Below are 19,185 nucleotides of genomic sequence, written 5' to 3'. Positions count from 1 at the left end.
GTTTCTGGTTCAACAGAAAGGTCTTAAAGAGGTTTCAATCATCTAAAGGCTCTTTTGGCAATTTTCCTCTACAGATACAGAGCAGGAAACATATTAACACTATGTAATTCTTTGCTGTCAAACTTGTCACATAACTACTGACACTGATGTCTTTTATGACTTTAATATATACAACCATGCAGGTGTGAACGTTGCTCCATACCATTAATCAGGGGACAAGTGTAATTTTGTTCAAACAGAGAGGGGACTACATTCATTCTGTACAATCTAAGACAACAAGTACAATCTACACACACAGCCACACACCACACACACACACACACACACACACACACACACACACACACACACACACACACACACACTTGTTCTCCTTCCAACAGGTAGAGACAATAATGATCAATTTAATTAGGTGTGGCAGGTAGGTGGTGGATAAATCAGTTTGTATATGAACATGTGTGTGTGTGTGTGTGTGTGTGTGTGTGTGTGTGTGTTGTGTGTGTGTGTGTGTGTGTGTGTGTGTGTGTGTGTGTGTGTGTGTGTTTGCTCTCTGTCTCTTGTCACCCTTTCTTTCTACATGTGTCCTCTTACTTGGGTGAGCAGATAGGTCACACGTTGCAAAGCTTTTAGGTTGAGCGACACATAGGGGGGAGGAGAGAGGGGACAGGGGAGAGAAATTGAGAAGGGAAAGATGGATGGAGTGGGAGACGAATGGAGGAGAGGTAGTGAAAGTGTGTGTGAATCAGTTAAGGAGGGACTGTTTCCAGCACTATGTTGTTCCACTGTGAATAATTGAAAGGCTGTAATATGAAAAATGCAGAGGCCATCAGAGAAAGCAGTTTGTCTCTGTCCTGCGAGACCTGACCCGAGTTATTAACCAGACACACACACACACACACACACACACACACACACACACACACACACACACACACACACACACACACACACAGCTTTAACACTTTATTTGACCAAGTAACCCTATACAACCACAATGTACAGTCAGCTCCAGTGGGCCAGCTAGAATGTCTTGTCTTAAGTGATAGTTCTTGAAAGAGAAAGGCACTCCAGTGTGATAAGAATAGTGTCAGGAAGTATGTAATCAACAAAGGCAACACACACTGATGCCATATAATGCACACCATATACCGTGTATACAGTGTCTTAATTTGGGTCATCACAGGTTGACACGTGTCAACTTGTTAAGACATGCTACTGCCTTATTTCACACGGTAAACCTCTGCAGTAGACAATGTCATATAGGACATAAAATTATTTCTTGTATGTTCATTTTCAATATCTCCAGATCAATATAGTTTAGAGACTTCCTTTTTGGGGTTTTGAAGCAGATAGATGCGCTGTTTTAACAAGGTCTTCTGTATGATCGTTGGCCTTCCAGAAGCTTTTTAATCTACCCTGGAACTAGTGTCTTTGTACAAAAAATCCATAATTATTAATCCATAAATCATGTTAGGTATTGTTCGATTTCTCTGCATTGCTTTAAGCTAGCCTCATTCTGATTGGTTAGCATGAAAAGAGGGCTATTTCCAAAAGAGGGCTATTGTTGACCTTTCAGAAGTTTTGTTATTAAGCCAATCTTCTCAGAAAGTGCATAATAATTCCAAAACGATAAATCCACAACTGAGCGGTTATTTATTCCCCTGCATCCTTAATAGCATAGAGGGTTAACACATGCCAACTCTCCAATCATCAGCCGTTTCTTTATTGGAATCGTTTGGAAGATTGGGTTTCAAATCCGAACATCGATTCCAAATTTAACATGCGCAAGTTTAGGTTTCTGTAGCGGCCAGGCACTTGTTGTGTTGCAGCCATGGAGCACAATAAGCTCTAAAGTCTGGCTTTACTTGAAAAAGCCCAGTAAAACTCAAATAAACTCAAAGAACCGGAATCGAGAATCGATAAGAACCGGAATCCAAAGGAAGAACCGGAATTGGAAACAGAATTGTTGAAATCCAAACGCTGACCTAATGATTTGTTCAGTGTTTGGTATGGAAGTCAATTTAAATGCCTCATATGCGACATGTGGTTGCACTTTACCTAATATTGTAATTAGTTTTTTTCTGTATTGTGTTTCACTATTGTTATTTCTGTTATTACAAAAAAGTCCTTGGTGGAGATAAAAGGTGAACACTTGTATGGCTTTCAGTGTCAGACTGACATGCCAGGATGCCCTGGTAGTAGCAATCACCAACCCAGTCTCACGGAAGTTCGTGAAATGGTTACGTTATTTAATGTATTAATTTGTGTACACGGACACGATTATGTCGTTTTTTTTCATGGTGGTGAGCACAAATTTTAATGTAATGTATTTCAATGGGAAGCATATTTCGTGATCACAGCACGACTACGGTAGGGAGTAGTATGAAAAGCTGAAAATCTGCGTAGGGAGGTTGGTTGGGGTGGTGGATGGGTCAAACAACACAGGACTTTCCCACGTGTGGCGTTTCATTTCCCCGTTGTTGACGGTTGACGGTTCCTTTCTCCGTTCTTCTTTCCCTAAACACAACCGTCCCATTGTTGTCGCGCGTCCCCCAGAGACCGCGGGTGTGTGACGTGTCCTTTCCCCGTTCTTTTTTTTTCCCAAACCCAACCTCCTTATAGATGCTTCCCATTCCTTGCTGAGCACCAGAAATTAAACGACATAATCGTGTCCGTGTACACGAATTAATAGATTAAAAAAAACTTGACCATTTCACAAACTGCCGTGAAACTGGGTTGCAATCACCAGTGCAGAACCAGTGTGTTCCAAACTCCCCAAAAAAAGCCTGATACAAAAGATTTATTTGTTCACTTTTTCACAGCACTATATCAGATCATCATCAAATTCTGTTTGTAACCACTGACCAATGATTTTCCAGCTTTAACAAGAAGGCAATTTGGAAACATGCTTATAATAAATAGATAATAGCCTCAAGGGTATGTTAAGGAAAGCTGAAAGAAGCCAGAAGCCAGTGAAGTCTTTCTGAAAGGTAAAATATATGGGACTACTATATCAAAGACTTTACTTGAAGGTATCTACATAAGAGTGACATGACACTGTCATGAACACATGTCACAGCAATGACACATGAACCCTAACTCTAACCCTAACCCTAACATGTCATGACAAAAACCGAATGACACTTACTAAAAGAAGCGTTATGTCATAAACGTTTACGACTTGTTTATCATGTTTATAACAGTGTCATGTCAGTCTTATGTAGGTACCTTCAAGTAAAGTGTAACCAAGACTTCTTTAGAGAATTCCGTGTGAATAAGGTCCAAGGGGCATGATGAGGATTTTCAGGATTAATGGGATCTGTTAGACTGTGAAAGAAAATGAGCTCAATGCTGCTGAGAGAAGGTGAGCACACTTAAGAGGCTATTATGTCATAGCTGACTGCCAGGGGAAATCTGGTGTTGTTTTTATTGAAATGAGCAGGACACCATTCTGAACCAAGTCTCAGTCATGTTGCAAGGAGAAGGTGGTAGTTTAATCTATTAAAAAAAAGAAAAAGAAAACTGGAATGAATGTATGCTTTCATTACTTAAGTAAGGAACTTTCTTAAAAGCCCTTCTTATGTCAAGAAAGCATTACAGTTTTGGCATGTGCCATGAAGCGTGAATGGCCAGCCGGCCAGCTAGCAAGCTGTCATTGTCAGTTTGTGGAGCTTCTCAACTCTGAAAACGCTGGAGCAAATTTACAATTTGCCATCTATTTTCGTAAAATTGCCCATACTCCACCTACACAGTTGATTTCTCGCTGATTCTCAGACGTGACTTTAGTGATGAAATAGCAGACGGAAATTGTAAAATGCTTCCAGTAAACGTTCCAGCGCTTTGCATTGTTGGATACGGATACAGTAACCAAGGTAGACTGCTCCGATGCATACTGGAGATTTTTTCCAAATCAGTACGGCATCCTGGTATTTTTGGCATACTCCAGATTTTGTTTTTGTTTACATTCTGAATACTACATGCTACATTTTAGCCAAATCAGTACATACTGCTCATATAGTATGTGGTTTTGAAAAACAGCTTCTGGAAACAGGGAAACTAAACTAAATGTGTGTGCTTCATCTAAAACCGGTGCACCTAGGTGCCAATAAAGAAATTCTAAACCAAACTACTGTGGTTCATATATTTTTAAAGGTCCAATGTGTAGGAATTTCTCCCATCTAGCGTTGAGATCATATATCGCAATCAACTCTCTCGCACCACGCAGTTCACAGTATGAATTACAGCTACGGTAGCCTTCACGCTTCAAAAAGCCGGCCTCTTGCTCTTTTTCTTTTTCTGGGCGAAGAAGAAAAAGACTCCTGTTCCTGAAATTTGGATTTTGAATACGTGTGGTCCTCCATGTTTCCTTCTTCAAACTTGCCACCGGGGCCGGGAACTGTGAGTTTATCATGTGACAGAGAAAACGTGAAAGGAGGAGCAGTATGTCCTGTATGTCCCTTACCGGCTAACGTATTTCAAGGTGGCGCACGAATATGGAGCGTCTATCCCAGTTCATGCAAATGCAAATGTAAAATTTCAAGCCAAAAGGAATACTTGGAATTGATGGTGCTGGTAAATATTCATGAAAAACGACAAGTCACACATCCTAAAAGTTACTGTTACTGTTCCCTGTGTATCCTTTTACAACAAATGCGTTCTTCTTCACTGGGCTCTTGAGGTCAACAACGGTTGGTCTTTAAAGCCAAACATCAAACAGTTACAAAAACTAATGTGACAGAGCCGGAGCAAAATCTCAGAGAGATCTGGGTGACTCAGAAACAGTACATTTATGAAGATCAGTGCACAGCTTTCGATACTGTTATGACTCTGAACAACAACCGTAAGTTAAGGGGTAATTGGGCTTTTGTGTTTTTTCTGAGCAAAGTGACATTGGCGATGACGAGAGACACACCTTCTTGGGCACTTTCCCCTGCGTTCTGATGGCTTAATCTTCAAACTTTATGTTAATGTAATCACCGACACAGAGAAAGTGCTACGTTGTTACAGTATTTTATTAATGATGAAGCATCGGAGGTGTGTAAGCTTTGACAAGAACACCTAACAACTTTTCTAAGCTGCCAAAACCAGTTTTTCTATGGCTATTTCCTCCAGTTTGCTTCTATAGCTGCTTTTACTGCTTTATCTATTAAGTCCTCTCCTTTTCCCTTTTCCAACTACTTCTTCCTTACTGTCATTACTTTTATTTACTTCTCTGCTTTACCATTCAGTTGTTTCTCTTGTTTTCTCCTATTTATTCAGAGTTAAATCACTTTCCTGTTTTAACCCTCACATTTTTCTCTCTGTTTTCACAATTACTATTCTTTGTTTTGTTATTTCATTTCCAAAACCACTGATTTAGAAAATACTGACTGTCTCCTTCTCTCTCCTCCCTTCATCTTTGTCCCCAGGATGTTCAGATAGTGAGTACGGATGATAACCAGGTCTTCCTCGCGCTCCAGGAGTGGTACCAGTCCGACACATATAACCTGTACCAGTCCGACCCGCAGGGTGTCTACTACTCCATCGTCCTGGAAAATGTGCGCAGCACCAAGCAGCCAGAGGAGAATGTCCTCATCGACGTACTGGAGGTGAGTTGGGGTGGAGGAGTTACTTTCGATCTGAGCACGGTCTAAATGTAAGCTTTGTACCCTCCGGGGGACATCCAGTGCAGCCAACCAGTGGGATGTAACCAAGTCATGACAAAGAACAATTTAGTCATGCTAAAAGGATAACACTTTCACTATTCTTAGATTTTCTTTATTGTCAACTAAACCTATTAAAATCAACAATATGCAAGTCTCTTTCTGACTTTCTAAACCTGTCTCTGGCACTCAGCCCCAAACCCATTGGTTCCCACATGAGATTTGTGAGATTGAGATTTTAAAGGAATATTATTAGGTAGTAAGACAAGATGACAAGATGAGTGCAAAATGTAATTGTTTGTCATGCCGAAATTGCCATGCCCAAATACCTAAATGAATTGTCTTTATTAAACTGGTGGTTAACAGTCATAGTAGATCGGCCATTATCAGTACTGGAGTATTATTATATTAAAATTTTAACTAGCAAGTGTACTAGCTCTGTGACAGGTCAGTAACAAAAGCTTTGCACCACTTGGTCACAAATTGGACATGACCACAAATTGTGAGGCCAAGTGTATTTTGGGGGGTGGGTGGGGTGATATACCCGACACCCTGGGAAGGAAACTCATCTCACCATCCATACTCTCATTGTGTGCCACTTTGGTGTAAGTCATGTTTTCTTAGTCACAGGAATGATGCTGGACTTCTTGAAGCACGTGGATATGACAGTCTGAGCTAGTGACAGGTTGAATATCTTTGTGAATATCGGCGCTTGTTGCTCAGCACACAGTTTGAGGACCCGCCCATTGGTACCTTCAGGTCCTCCTGCTTTCCTAGTCTTCACATACTTGCAAGACCTCCTGACGTAATGCTCAGTAATGGACATGGGTGTGAAAGGCGCACCCACCCATTTATTAACCTCTGCGTCAGCGGTTTTTGGTTGTTGGCTGCTTTGATGGCCTCAAAGCGAGCATACAACTTGTTTAGCATACTTGCTATAGACTCATCAGCAGTTGACAAGGAGGAGGGGGTGGGCTTCTAATCTGTCACAGTTCTTACTGGAACAGGCGAAAACGGCTTGATAAATCTAGCCCTGTGTGTTTAAAGTGTACATCCATTTACCAAATGGAAAGTTATATCCTGACTCACGTATTCATTTGAATGGAGTTTGGCTTACTGCTGAATTGTGTACACGCACACACACACCGAGCGCAGCATAAGTTCAGATAGTTTTTTGCACAGTTAACCCCAGCTGTTGTAAATCCACTTTACCAGGTGCGTGGAATCAGAGGAGTCTTCCTGGCCAATCAGAAGATCGATGGCAAAGTGACAACTCTCATCACCTATAACAAAGGCCAAAACTGGGAAGCCTTGGCCCCACCTACCACTGACATGAATGGCAAGCCCATCAGCTGCAAAGCGGTAAGTTCACCACTCAAAAAGTTACTTTTCTTTTTTTTTTTATCTATTACCTGAGATTAAATAAGGAATGTATTGAGCTTGATGGACAATAGTTCTGCCAGGCAATCAGAAATTAAAACTTTAAAATTATCTTATTTAAAGTCACCACGAGTACAATTTCTGTGTGATTAAACAGAACTTGGTTCGACATTTTGGGAAATATCCTTTTTCACTTTCTGAGAGTACATAACACATACACCCCTTGTAAAACTCAAACTCAGTTTGCCATATTTCACTCGTATGATGTAACGTGTTAAATAGTTAGCTTTAGAGGCGCTGGCAATAGGATTTTGTTACCTTTTGGCTAGAACCAGGTTAGCTGTTTCTTTTTGCTAAGCTGAGCTTACTGGCTGCTGGCCGAAGCCTCATTATTAACGGACAGATATGAGAGTAGTATCAATTTTCTAATGTAACTCTTGGCAAGAAAGCAAATATGTGTATCTGCCAACATTTCAACCAACCCCTTTGAAAGTGTTGGTGTTGAGTTGAATTGGGTGGAGGATGTAGGCCTGCATCTATTTCATTTCTGTCGTTAATTGTCTGGATAGGAGTACAATATTAATACCAGCCATACAATTGGCTTGCCTTGGTCAGCTGAGAGTAATGGCTTCTTGTATGCACAAAATTAGCATAATGTCTGAATGAAGTGCAGCGGAGATTAATGCCTACACTCTACATTTAATCCAGTGTTGAAAAGTACTACAAAGTACTGTATAAACCACAGAAGACAAACAGATATTTAGTGTTCACCACTGACACGCAAAGGCTTGTCAAAAAGCAAGAGAAATGGAGATAGGTCAGGTCTTAAAGAAAGCGGACATGTCAAAAGATCCATTTCAACACTTAACACATCGGTGTTTTATGTGTTGGCCTATTTTCACAAATGATATATCATAGAGCTTTCAACACAACATGTGAAGGCAGGCTTTCACAGAGCGTGTCAGTCACAGTGGGAAAAAAATGTTATGGTAAGGGGCTGCAGGCTGGCAGATGGACTTTCTTCAAATTGACTGTGAAAACATCTTGGTGTATTTAAAAAGCCTACTGGTGCACAAAGCCTGCACATTACTTCTATGACCACAGAATAGATTTCAGATATTCCGACAAAGATAAAGACAGATATGATCACCTACCTGGCAATTCTCTATTTTGAATGGCTGTTTGGAAAAAAAACACATTGAAAATCGGTATTTTAGTAGTGGTAAGACAGGTGATTTCTATGAGGATAGATTCATGCATTGATATAAACAGAGAAGACCTTGGTAGGGTAGCGTGAAGAAGCTTTTGGTTAACCCCTAAACTCTGAGCAAGGCTTTTAACAGGCTCCGAGAGGACTGAAATGTCAGCTTTACAACCTGAAATCTGCTACAGGCTTTTACATTCCACGGGACACACTTGGAGATCTAATCTAGAACAAAGACACCGATGTTTACTTTTCAAATAACCATGGATGTGTTGGCTTTCCAAATGCCAGATCACAAGGAACCTAAACAGGAATTGCTCTCTCTCTCTCTCTCTCTCTCGCTCTCTCTCTCTCTCTCTCTCTCTCTCTCTCTCTCTCTCTCTCTCACAAGCACCCTTCTATGAGAAGAGGCTTGATAAAACACCTCCTCAGAAAGGAGGACAGAGGTGGAGAGTTTATCAAACGCCAAGCAGAACTGTGAAAAAAATGATTTCAAAGTAGAACTGTTTATTTTCTGTTTAATTTCTGTATACACCGATATACCCTCATATATATAAGATATATGTACAAACATAGGAATGCCCTGATGTTTGCTATGTAACATCATCCTTGTAATGTGATGCTGTGCAATGGGAATGTTCATTTTTATGATGCTATTATGCTGAATAATAATACTGATGTTTATATACTACTTGCAGCTGAATGTCTTTATATTTCAATTATGGGAGATTTAGATTAGTGAGACTAGAATTTGTTAACATCAAAATAAGGAAGTTTAGTTCAGATTAACTGTAGATGTAAATGGGATGGGAAGGACTAGGCCTGCACGATATTGGAAAAAAAAAACTGACATTGCGATATTTATTTTTTCCTGCGATATATATTGCGACTAATTTTTACAAGATGATATAAATAGCTCTATTTGGAAATACTAAATCATTCTCGACTACTGGGGTGATTTGGTAGGGGAATGCATCTACATAGAAAATTAAAATGAAAAAGGAAATGTTCTAATGTGAACCATTCTTTGTTGAACTTTAATGCTTTACAAAAACCAAAGCAGGTAAGCGCTGTGACTACTCTTCTGAAGAGATTTTGGAGAGGGCCATTAGGTAGTTAAATACACTGGTTGACTGACATGACACCATTGTATTCATATAATACTATCAATCCAGGCTGAAGTGAATGATATTAATAATAATGCATGCATGTTGCTTCCTCTAAATTTCAGGTTGTGGTGGACTAGCGGGGCCGGCTTTGTTAGATAAATTGATCAACATTGATTGTGATTGGTGGTTGGCTGCACGTCACAGACTAGCAACAAACTGTGTATCCAAGAGCACTTCAGTCAGTGTAAATGAGGTTGTATCAGACACAGACTGCTGTTGGAGATTGGTGTTACGTTTCCAGCTCCGAACCGTAACGTTAGTTGGGACAGACGCCTTATTTCTTCAGGCTAACTATATTAGCTTTAGCACATAAAACACTGACTACTGTAGCTTCACTACCCATGGAAAAGCATGTGCATCACTGTGTCAGCGGCAGCTGCCGCTAACGGTACTTTACTACACACGGAGAGCCTCACTTCCCATAACAAACGCCGTCGGAGTAACATTACGTCACGTGACCACCTGTCTTAAAGGGGAAGGCTCGGCCGGTAACAATCAGGTAACAATCATGTAAAAGGAGAACGGTGAAAGTTTACTTTTTATCGAGCAGCAAAAAAGTTTTAGCGTCAACATCGCAACGTCCTGCGATGTGACTACCGCGCATGCGCACATCGTGATGTAGACGATGAAACAAAATATCGTGCCTAAGAGGGACTATCAAACCCTGGACACAACTGGTTGATGCTCTGGGTTGTAGGGAAGATACTGTATAGCAACTAGGGCCTTTAGGTGGTAATCTCCCGCAGACGTATACGCTGCTGTCTGATTCGGCATTATAGTTTGCTTTATTCATTGTTTGCCATTAACGTGTTGATTCTGTGTTAGTTTCCATTCATTCCTTTTGTCTTATTTATTTATGCTTTTTCTGATTTAGCAGTGTATAGTCTTAGGTAAATGAATCGGTCATTTCTAAATGAAAACATTCTGGAGGGAAATGATCAATAACACTGTGTTCATCTTGTCTGTGAACATTCCACGTGACCCTGAGATGATTTTGCGCACCTGTATTCAACAAATCTGAATCTGAAACCCCCAAGAATATAAATGTATTGGTTTTGCTATAGCTCCCATCTGGAAGAAAATGGAGGCACCTACAATTGGTGCTTGGATCAAGAATGTGGCGCAATGTACAGTATGGCCATGGAGAGACTGACATATATATTGAGAGGCAAATTGTGGCAGTATATGAATTAATTTCTTCGTAGCAAAGACTTTCAATTTTTGGGACTAAAAGGCATGATTATCAGCTGTTCTTTATTGAACTGGTGCCCCCAATTTATTATTTGTCCAAAACATTAAACAACTTTTGCTAACCAACAAAGAGTGCAGTCATTCTATGATAAAGTAAATATTAATTAATGTCAATTAATTAGGCTCCATTGGCACAAAGGGTCTTAATGACATGTCTATAGAAGGGACATAGGGAGTTGACTTTAATTCATTGGGCTTTAAAGAATGTAATTGTGTTGCTGCAAACATACTTCAGGCAAAACATATTTACTTATTGTCCTATAATAACAAGTGTCATTGCAACAGTGGTTCTCCGGAAATACAAAATGTTATTTGTGACAGAAAGTTTCTAGACTTTGTAGAATGGACTGTCTTCAGCCCTGCCTATTGAGAATAAACCGACAATGTTGAGAGCAGCTCTGCCTCTAACAAAAAAGTCCAATCTCATGTTCTCATTTCACATGAATTAGCTTCCATTAAAGATCTTTCCCCAAGTTAAATGTGATTAGGAGCAATGAATCCCCATGCTGAGCGGTGTTCGCAGAGGATTATAAGATATCTTCGTGGTAAGACTCATTAAAAACAACTGAACATGAGCGAGTGTCTTTGGTTCACCCGCCATTTCACTGAAGTGATATTTCCTTGTATTAAATGCCATGGTCACAAATCCACTGTAGAACAATCTATTAGAAGGTGGAACAGTGGAGAATGATACTTTTATCCCCAAATGAAAATGTCTCTACGTGTTTGCGTTCTGCAGCCCCACTGTCACCTCCATCTCCACCTCCGCTGGGCAGACAACCCCTACGTGTCCGGGACTGTCCACACCAAAGACTCTGCTCCAGGTCTCATCATGGGTGCTGGTGAGTCTCCACAGCAAAAACAACTTATTCTGTACATGTTTTTAAAAGTCAGGTCTGTTTCAGTCATATAGCCCAGCATCACAAATGTTTCTCCAGGGGCTATACGATCTTCAGATGAGGAAATACTAAATGGAAGAAAGCTCAGAAAGAATAATATACTTTGGCATGGGAAGTGGAGGTGCTGAGGGTGCTGCAGCACATTAATCACACACTGTTCTAAATGTACTTTTGAAGGGATTTTGTATTAGACTCAACTTACTCCGGCGTTAACCAACTTCACCTAGACAGCACATGCATTAGTCTTATCGAGAGAACTGTTATATTCTTCACTCTTTCATGTTGCTAGATACAACTATGATAACCCAAACTACGACCAGAGGTGGGCAGAGTAGCCAAAAATTGTACTCAAGTAAAAGTACTGTTACTTCAGAATAATATGACTCAAGTAAAAGTAAAAAGTAGTCATCCAAATAATTACTTGAGTAAGACTAAAAAAGTCCTTGGTGAAAAAAACTACTCAAGTACTGAGTAACTGTTGAGTAACGTCTGATTTATTTTTTTAACACAAGCATTCAATCAGACGGAAAAAAATACAAAATAATCATCTTTAGGCAAATTATAGTTCATCCAATCAATTAAATACATTTAAATGAATGAATTAATTACAAAATAGCTTAAATTAAAATAATCCAGGTAAAGTAGTGGTACTTAAAAAGTACTTAAAAAATTAAAATCAATAAAAATAATAATACATAAAAAATAAATAAGCACAAGTAACACAAATTTCCAAACCTTTATACTTTTTTACCAGGCTCTGCAGGCAGAACTAGAACAAGGTAATGGAGCTGCTGTTTGGCACTTTTACTAAGGTAACCATGCTTTCATTATGAGGCCAGAGGCCTGGACTACGAAGCAAGATTTGGGGTTAACGAGGTAACTTCAGGTTCAACCCAGAGTTTTCTGTATCACGAAGGTGGATCACTTGATACCGGGTTCAATCGCTGTGGTAACTCATGCTGGACGCCCTGATGGCGTGATGGGTATATTTATATTACATATCAGCTATTTCTCAGCTTCTTGAGCCGTGTATAATGCGCACAGCGGTTTGAATTATGTTTTTATATTTTTTTTTTTATTTGCTGTCACGATCACTTCCACTGCCAGGGTTGCAACTGAAATAATAGGCTAAAGCAATGACAGTTTATGGAAAGCACAAGTGTAATTATGGTCAGATCTTGGTCCTGACTGATGGAGAAGTGATATTGATAAGCTTTGTGATTTACACATCTACAGCGTCGCCTATTTTTTTTTGCCAGCTGTCCTCCTGTTTTAGGAAGCAGAGACTGTTTTGAGTTTTCCCTGTAAAACCGAGTCTTTGTTCTTCATATTTATGTAGAATTATAATTTGCTCTTCTTATGTAAAATATGTGGCTATTGGTCATGTTGTGCAAACACTGCCTCTTTTATGTGAACACGCGTCGCTGGATTGGGAAACCCTGATGGTTGACTGAACTAGTTGTTAACCAGCGTGGTGACACAGCTTATGTGGGACCGCGGTTGTTAGGTTAGCAAAAGCCGGGTAACTGAAATAAATCCAGGCCATGTTGATCTGGCCTCTGGGCTGTTCCTCCTCGTCTGGGTCTGCATTGCCGACGGTTGATTCTGACATTGTCATTTTAGTTTTGCTGCGACTGTAAAGCTAACCCGTCCCGCCGCTGAGATTGAGTATGGTGACGAGACTTCACAACTACGTTTGATTGGTGAAACACAGCCACGTGGTAGAGCCTTTAGCGGAAGTCTCTCTCTCTGTCAAAATAAAACCAAGGGGGTAAGCTTCGCTTCAGAACTCGAACCTCCTATGGCGCCATTTTTTTGCTACACAGGTATCACCTCCTGTCAACATTCCACTGACCACCATTTATTTTTTTACGTCACTTGACTGCGAATAACTTTACATCTGAAGCGTTTAAAGACTCTATTTGTCCATTGTTTAGTTCTAAAGAAACACGACAATGTATAAAAGGCTCCATTACCTTGTACCTCATGTTATGGCTCTGTAGCAGACACTTTTATGAAAATAGGCTAACGATTGGGTCATAACCACGAGACTTACTGTCACACAGTAGAGGAATTACCGTATAGTACAGGAGAAGCTCACAGGCAGTTTCGACTTACGTTAGCTGTTTAGGTTTAATTACTAATGTTATCTAGCATGTTAGTTAGCAATAATTAGCCTGTGCTTATGTTATCTCCTTACATATACCTACACTCTCCGTCTCTGTAAGATTGGGAATGATTGAGATTTCTCTTGGCACAGCTACCAGAAGACTTCACACTTTCAGACACGTTGCTCACGTCACATCTACGTTGTCTCTGTCAGTTGGAGGCTGCTCAGTAAAGCAAGAGATCACCGGAAAAGTGCTTCTAATATCCTTCACTGGTCTCCGTCCAGAGACACGGGGTCTGTTGGTCCATTATATATATGTCAATGAATAAAACATTAAAATGAGGCGTACGCGAGGGGATGAAAACAATGACCCGTAGAATACCAACGAGGTAAAAAGAAAGGTAACGAGCTCATGGTAATCCTAATGTAGCGGAGTAAGAGTACAGTTTCTTGTGTGTATCTCAACTACGGATCTGACAGTTGCCCAAAATACACAACAAGAACCGTCTGGAAGGGCTTTAATACTGACCTTGTGCATTTGTTATGATTGCATTAAACGAGTGCTGTCAAACGATTAAAATATCGCGATTAATCGCATTAATGTCACAGTTAACTCGCAATTAATCGCACATTTTAATCTATTCTAAATGTCCCTTGATTTCTTTTTGTCCAATTATTTTTTTTCTCATTTTAATGCTCTTATCAACATGGAAAAGTGGATCGGTTTGCTTTGTGCTTTTGTCGCCTGGCTTTGACGAGGGGGCGGAGAAATGGCATCAGCTCTGTGCTCGGCCATCAGCTGTGTGCTCGGCCATCAGCTGTGTGCTCGGCCATCAGCTGTGTGCTCAGCCATCAGCTGTGTGCTCAGCCATCAGCTGTGTGCTCGGCCATCAGCTGTGTGCTCGGCCATCAGCTGTGTGCTCAGCCATCAAGTGGTATTTCAGACTGGACGTGCTGCGATGATAGCTCAGTTCACAATGACAAAACACACACATCACTTTGGTCTTGTCAATGGAACCATTTGGCAACTTTTTAAAAGTAAACTTTCCATTCAGAATCTTATTGGCATCCATTTCGGCGTCTCGCGCTCGCCATCCACTCAAAACGTAAAGTTAGCCTGCTACTCTTTGGCCAGCTCGCGAGCCCAAACCAGTGTGTGTGGCGTGCCTGTTGTTTAGTTTCCGGTCTAGCTAGATCCGGTGTGGTGTTGGAGTTTTTCTAACGTTACTAGTTGTTGCAACAGCATGTGAAAAAAAACTAAAAAGTTTGCTAGGCCAAAAAGAACGTTAATCTCACGATGAAAAAATTTACGCCATTAAAATGGGTTTGCATTAACGCCGTTAATAACGCGTTTAACTGACAGCACTACATTAAACTCATTAAAAACTAGCGATTTGGCTTTGCTAACACAGCCAAACAACAAGCAAGTGCAACAACACAAGACACAGCAAGCCAGGTAATAACACTTATCCAGCAGCAAGATGGCCAGATCTGCATCTGTCTTGCAGCCTTTTATTTCACAAAGCTGCTGCCAACAAATAAAAGCCAGTCTGAGATCAACTCTTTTCTGGCGGCCTCTTGCTCAGTAACTCTTTCCTTTTCTCCTTTAGCTAACATGTCAACAACCTCTTTGGTCTTTTCAACTATGACATGATTTCTGTAGAGCAGGGCTCCAGAGTGCCACCAAACATCGGTCAAGTGTGACTAAACATTCTCATTGGTCGCCAGTGTCGGGCAAGTTACTTCCAAAATGTAATACATTATAGATTACTAGTTACTGTCATTTGGGAGCAATTAGTTATATTACAATATTACTGTCTCTGAATTGTAATGCTTTACGCATTACAATTCAGAGACAGTAATATTGTAATATAACTAATTGCTCCCAAATGACACTGCTTTTGTGATAATTTTGAGTTACTTTCACCAAAATAAAAGCGGAAGTAGGACTTGGCAGGTAGTTTGTGAATTTCACCACAGGATCAACAAAGTCTCATCTTTATCCACTACATACATCATCATTTATTCATATTATATTGTATTATTAATCTGAATCTGCAAAGTAACTAAAGCTATAAAACAAATAGTGAAGTAAAATGTACAATAGCCTACTTGACTGTGAATTGTGGTGGACTAAAGGTAGCCTAATAAGTAGGAGAAAATTAAAATACTCAATTAAAAGCACCTTACAATTGAATCAAAGTAGCCTACGGTATAGTTACTTTCCACCGCTGATAAAATGTAGGCTAATGATATTACGTGTAGCAAGACTAAACATGAATTCCCAGTTATCTGTCAGTTGCTCGGGCACAGATACTGTGCTATCAAACCTCCAGGAGAGCTTCAATGCCATTCAGCGCTCCAATTACTCCTAACTCCTTATGCCCACACCTCCTTTGGCCGCCACTCCTTCCAGTTCTCAGCTGCAAATGACTGGAATGAACTACAAAAAACCCTGAAACTCAAAATCCTAATCCCACTAACTGCCTTTAAAGCACGTCTGTCTGCGCTCCTATCCGATCACTGTACGTGCTAACTGCTCTCCATCTCCATCATTCATGCACTGTTCTTTGTATACCTAATTCCATTATCTCTGTCATGCCCCACTGCATTTTTGCTCAGATGCACATCCGCACCTGCTCTTTAGAACCACTCATCTACTCTTCTGTATATTGATTGATATATTCTACTCTTCTGTATATTGTAAAATTATACAGTAGTTAGTGAAATATATATGCACTAGCTGTATATTGACTCTTTACTACATTCAGCATTCTTATAGACTGTCTTTCATGTTTACTGTGTTATTTCTACATCACTAACTAGACCATAACTTGCACTAACTGTATATTGACTCTTCACTACGTTTTAGCTTCTTACAGACTGTCTATCTATGCATATTGCGTTATAACTGTTCTAAATCACTAACTGGTCCACAATTTGCAATATCTGTATTTTGACCCTTTAAACGTGATACCGACTGTCTATTAATGTATACTGTGTTATCACATATCACTTTCGCATAGCCTTCGGGTTACTTACACCACACATTTGTGCCAGCTTTGTAATGCCTACTTAATCTGCACTTTATGTAGCTTCTATGTAGCATATTGTATTGTCTCGCACGCTTACGCTTTTCTTAGCCAGGTCGCCGTTGCGAATGAGAACCTGTTCTCAACGGCCTACCTGGTGAAATAAAGGTGAAATAAAATGAAAAAACATTGCTGTTGGCACTGACAGGACACAGATGTCCCTAGCCTACCGTCTCTGGTTCTGGCTCTGACCACGGGAACACTGACGGGACACAGATGTCCCTAGCCTTTATTTCCTTTCCCCCGCTACCACCATTCTTTCTGTTCGGTAAATTGCTTAAAGAATAATCAAACAGTAAAGCCCCTAAAATAGTTCTAAGAGGGAAATCCTCAAACCTAACCTAAACGTTGTCTCTGTTTGGTTAATTACTGGCTAGTCTCGGTTCTCTCCACTTCTATGTTCTTCCCTGACGGTTTTAATTCTTGTTGTTGCGTGCCTTATATGAGACTCCCTGCCTGCTTTTAAAATTCTTCATCTCTCCCTCAGGTAACCTTGGCTCCAAACTAGTAGAGTATAAGGAAGAGATGTACATAACTTCAGACTGCGGGAAGACGTGGAGACAGGTACATTCTGTCCGTCTTTTCCCCTCTCTTCACTCCCTCTTTGCTGTTCCTAGCCTTCTCTACACTTTCCCTCTGCACTCATGAAAGTTACATAATTTGAGATAAAATGTCAAATTTTAGATCTGTCCAGTTTTCTTTCACTCAAAACTGTACACCCAAGTATGACTTGTACCAAATTAAAAACACTTTTAAAATGCTAACATAATTTGGACTGACTTATAATGATATATTATTACATTTAGTAATAGGATTTTACCTCCAACTTTCTACTTTAAGGTTTTCGAGGAGGAGCATCACATCCTGTACCTGGACCATGGTGGGGTCATTGTTGCCATCAAGGACACCTCTATTCCACTCAAGATACTCAAGTAAGGTTTGCCTTAATACATGTATCTGATGTCTCTTTTATATAGACCTTAGTGGTCCCCTAATACTGTATCTGAAGTCTCTTTTATATAGGCCTTAGTGGTCCCCTAATACTGTATCTGAAGTCTCTTTTATATAGGCCTTAGTGGTCCCCTAATACTGTATCTGAAGTCTCTTTTATATAGGCCTTAGTGGTCCCCTAATACTGTATCTGAAGTCTCTTTTATATAGACCTTAGTGGTCCCCTAATACTGTATCTGAAGTCTCTTTTATATAGACCTTAGTGGTCCCCTAATACTGTATCTGAAGTCTCTTTTATATAGGCCTTAGTGGTCCCCTAATACTGTATCTGAAGTCTCTTTTATATAGACCTTAGTGGTCCCCTAATACTGTATCTGAAGTCTCTTTTATATAGGCCTTAGTGGTCCCCTAATACTGTATCTGAAGTCTCTTTTATATAGGCCTTAGTGGTCCCCTAATACTGTATCTGAAGTCTCTTTTATATAGACCTTAGTGGTCACCTAATACTGTATCTGAAGTCTCTTTTATATAGACCTTAGTGGTCCCCTAATACCGTATCTGAAGTCTCTTTTATATAGGCCTTAGTGGTCCCCTAATACCGTATCTGAAGTCTCTTTTATATAGACCTTAGTGGTCCCCTAATACCGTATCTGAAGTCTCTTTTATATAGGCCTTAGTGGTCCCCTAATACCGTATCTGAAGTCTCTTTTATATAGACCTTAGTGGTCCCCTAATACCGTATCTGAAGTCTCTTTTATATAGACCTTAGTGGTCCCCTAATACCGTATCTGAAGTCTCTTTTATATAGACCTTAGTGGTCCCCTAATACCGTATCTGAAGTCTCTTTTATATAGACCTTAGTGGTCCCCTAATACTGTATCTGAAGTCTCTTTTATATAGGCCTTAGTGGTCCCCTAATACTGTATCTGAAGTCTCTTTTATATAGGCCTTAGTGGTCCCCTAATACTGTATCTGAAGTCTCTTTTATATAGACCTTAGTGGTCCCCTAATACTGTATCTGAAGTCTCTTTCCCAAAATTCAGCCTTGGTGCAGAATTCCAGCCACTAGAGCCAGTCCCACAATGAGCTATCCATAGTACGTGCCATTTCTTTGTCTGTAGCTTTAAATGCTATTGAGGAGGAGAGGGGGGGGGGCAAGGTGGAGGGTGGGGGTGTGGACTTGACCAACTGCCACTTTGCTCGTTTGAAAGCCATGATGTCTCTCTCTCTCTCTCTCATGGGTGGGCCAAATTCTCTGGGCGGGCAAAGCAGAGAAAGGGGAGGTAACCTTGCTCCTTATGACCTCATAAGGAGAAGATTCCTGATTGGCCCATCTGAGCTTTCATTTTCTCAAAGGCAGAGCAGGATACCCAGGGCTCGGTTTACACCTATCACCATTTCTAGTCACTGGGGGACCATAGGCAGGCTGGGGGAACTCACATTAATGTTAAAAAACCTCATAAAGTCACATTTTCATGCCATGGGAC

The 19,185-nt window shown here is 40.3% G+C and overlaps 1 protein-coding gene across 5 annotated transcripts in view; it reads left to right on the top strand.

Annotated features, from left to right (window-relative positions):
• sorcs2 (sortilin-related VPS10 domain containing receptor 2) overlaps nucleotides 1-19,185 on the top strand; it is a 411,460-nt gene that overhangs the window by 329,500 nt on the left and 62,775 nt on the right. For all 5 annotated transcript variants that reach the window (XM_039822700.1, XM_039822701.1, XM_039822699.1 and 2 more), the window contains exons 9-13: nucleotides 5,409-5,588; nucleotides 6,858-7,004; nucleotides 11,386-11,488; nucleotides 17,235-17,311; nucleotides 17,588-17,679. In XM_039822700.1, coding sequence (XP_039678634.1) covers nucleotides 5,409-5,588; nucleotides 6,858-7,004; nucleotides 11,386-11,488; nucleotides 17,235-17,311; nucleotides 17,588-17,679 — 599 coding nt within the window. The remainder of the gene's footprint in view (nucleotides 1-5,408; nucleotides 5,589-6,857; nucleotides 7,005-11,385; nucleotides 11,489-17,234; nucleotides 17,312-17,587; nucleotides 17,680-19,185) is intronic.

Source organism: Perca fluviatilis, chromosome 14 (genome assembly GCF_010015445.1).
Source record: "Perca fluviatilis chromosome 14, GENO_Pfluv_1.0, whole genome shotgun sequence".
Lineage (NCBI taxonomy): Eukaryota > Metazoa > Chordata > Actinopteri > Perciformes > Percidae > Perca > Perca fluviatilis.
The sequence above is the reverse complement of the archived record's forward strand: the minus strand, read 5'-3'. Positions and strand labels throughout refer to the sequence as shown.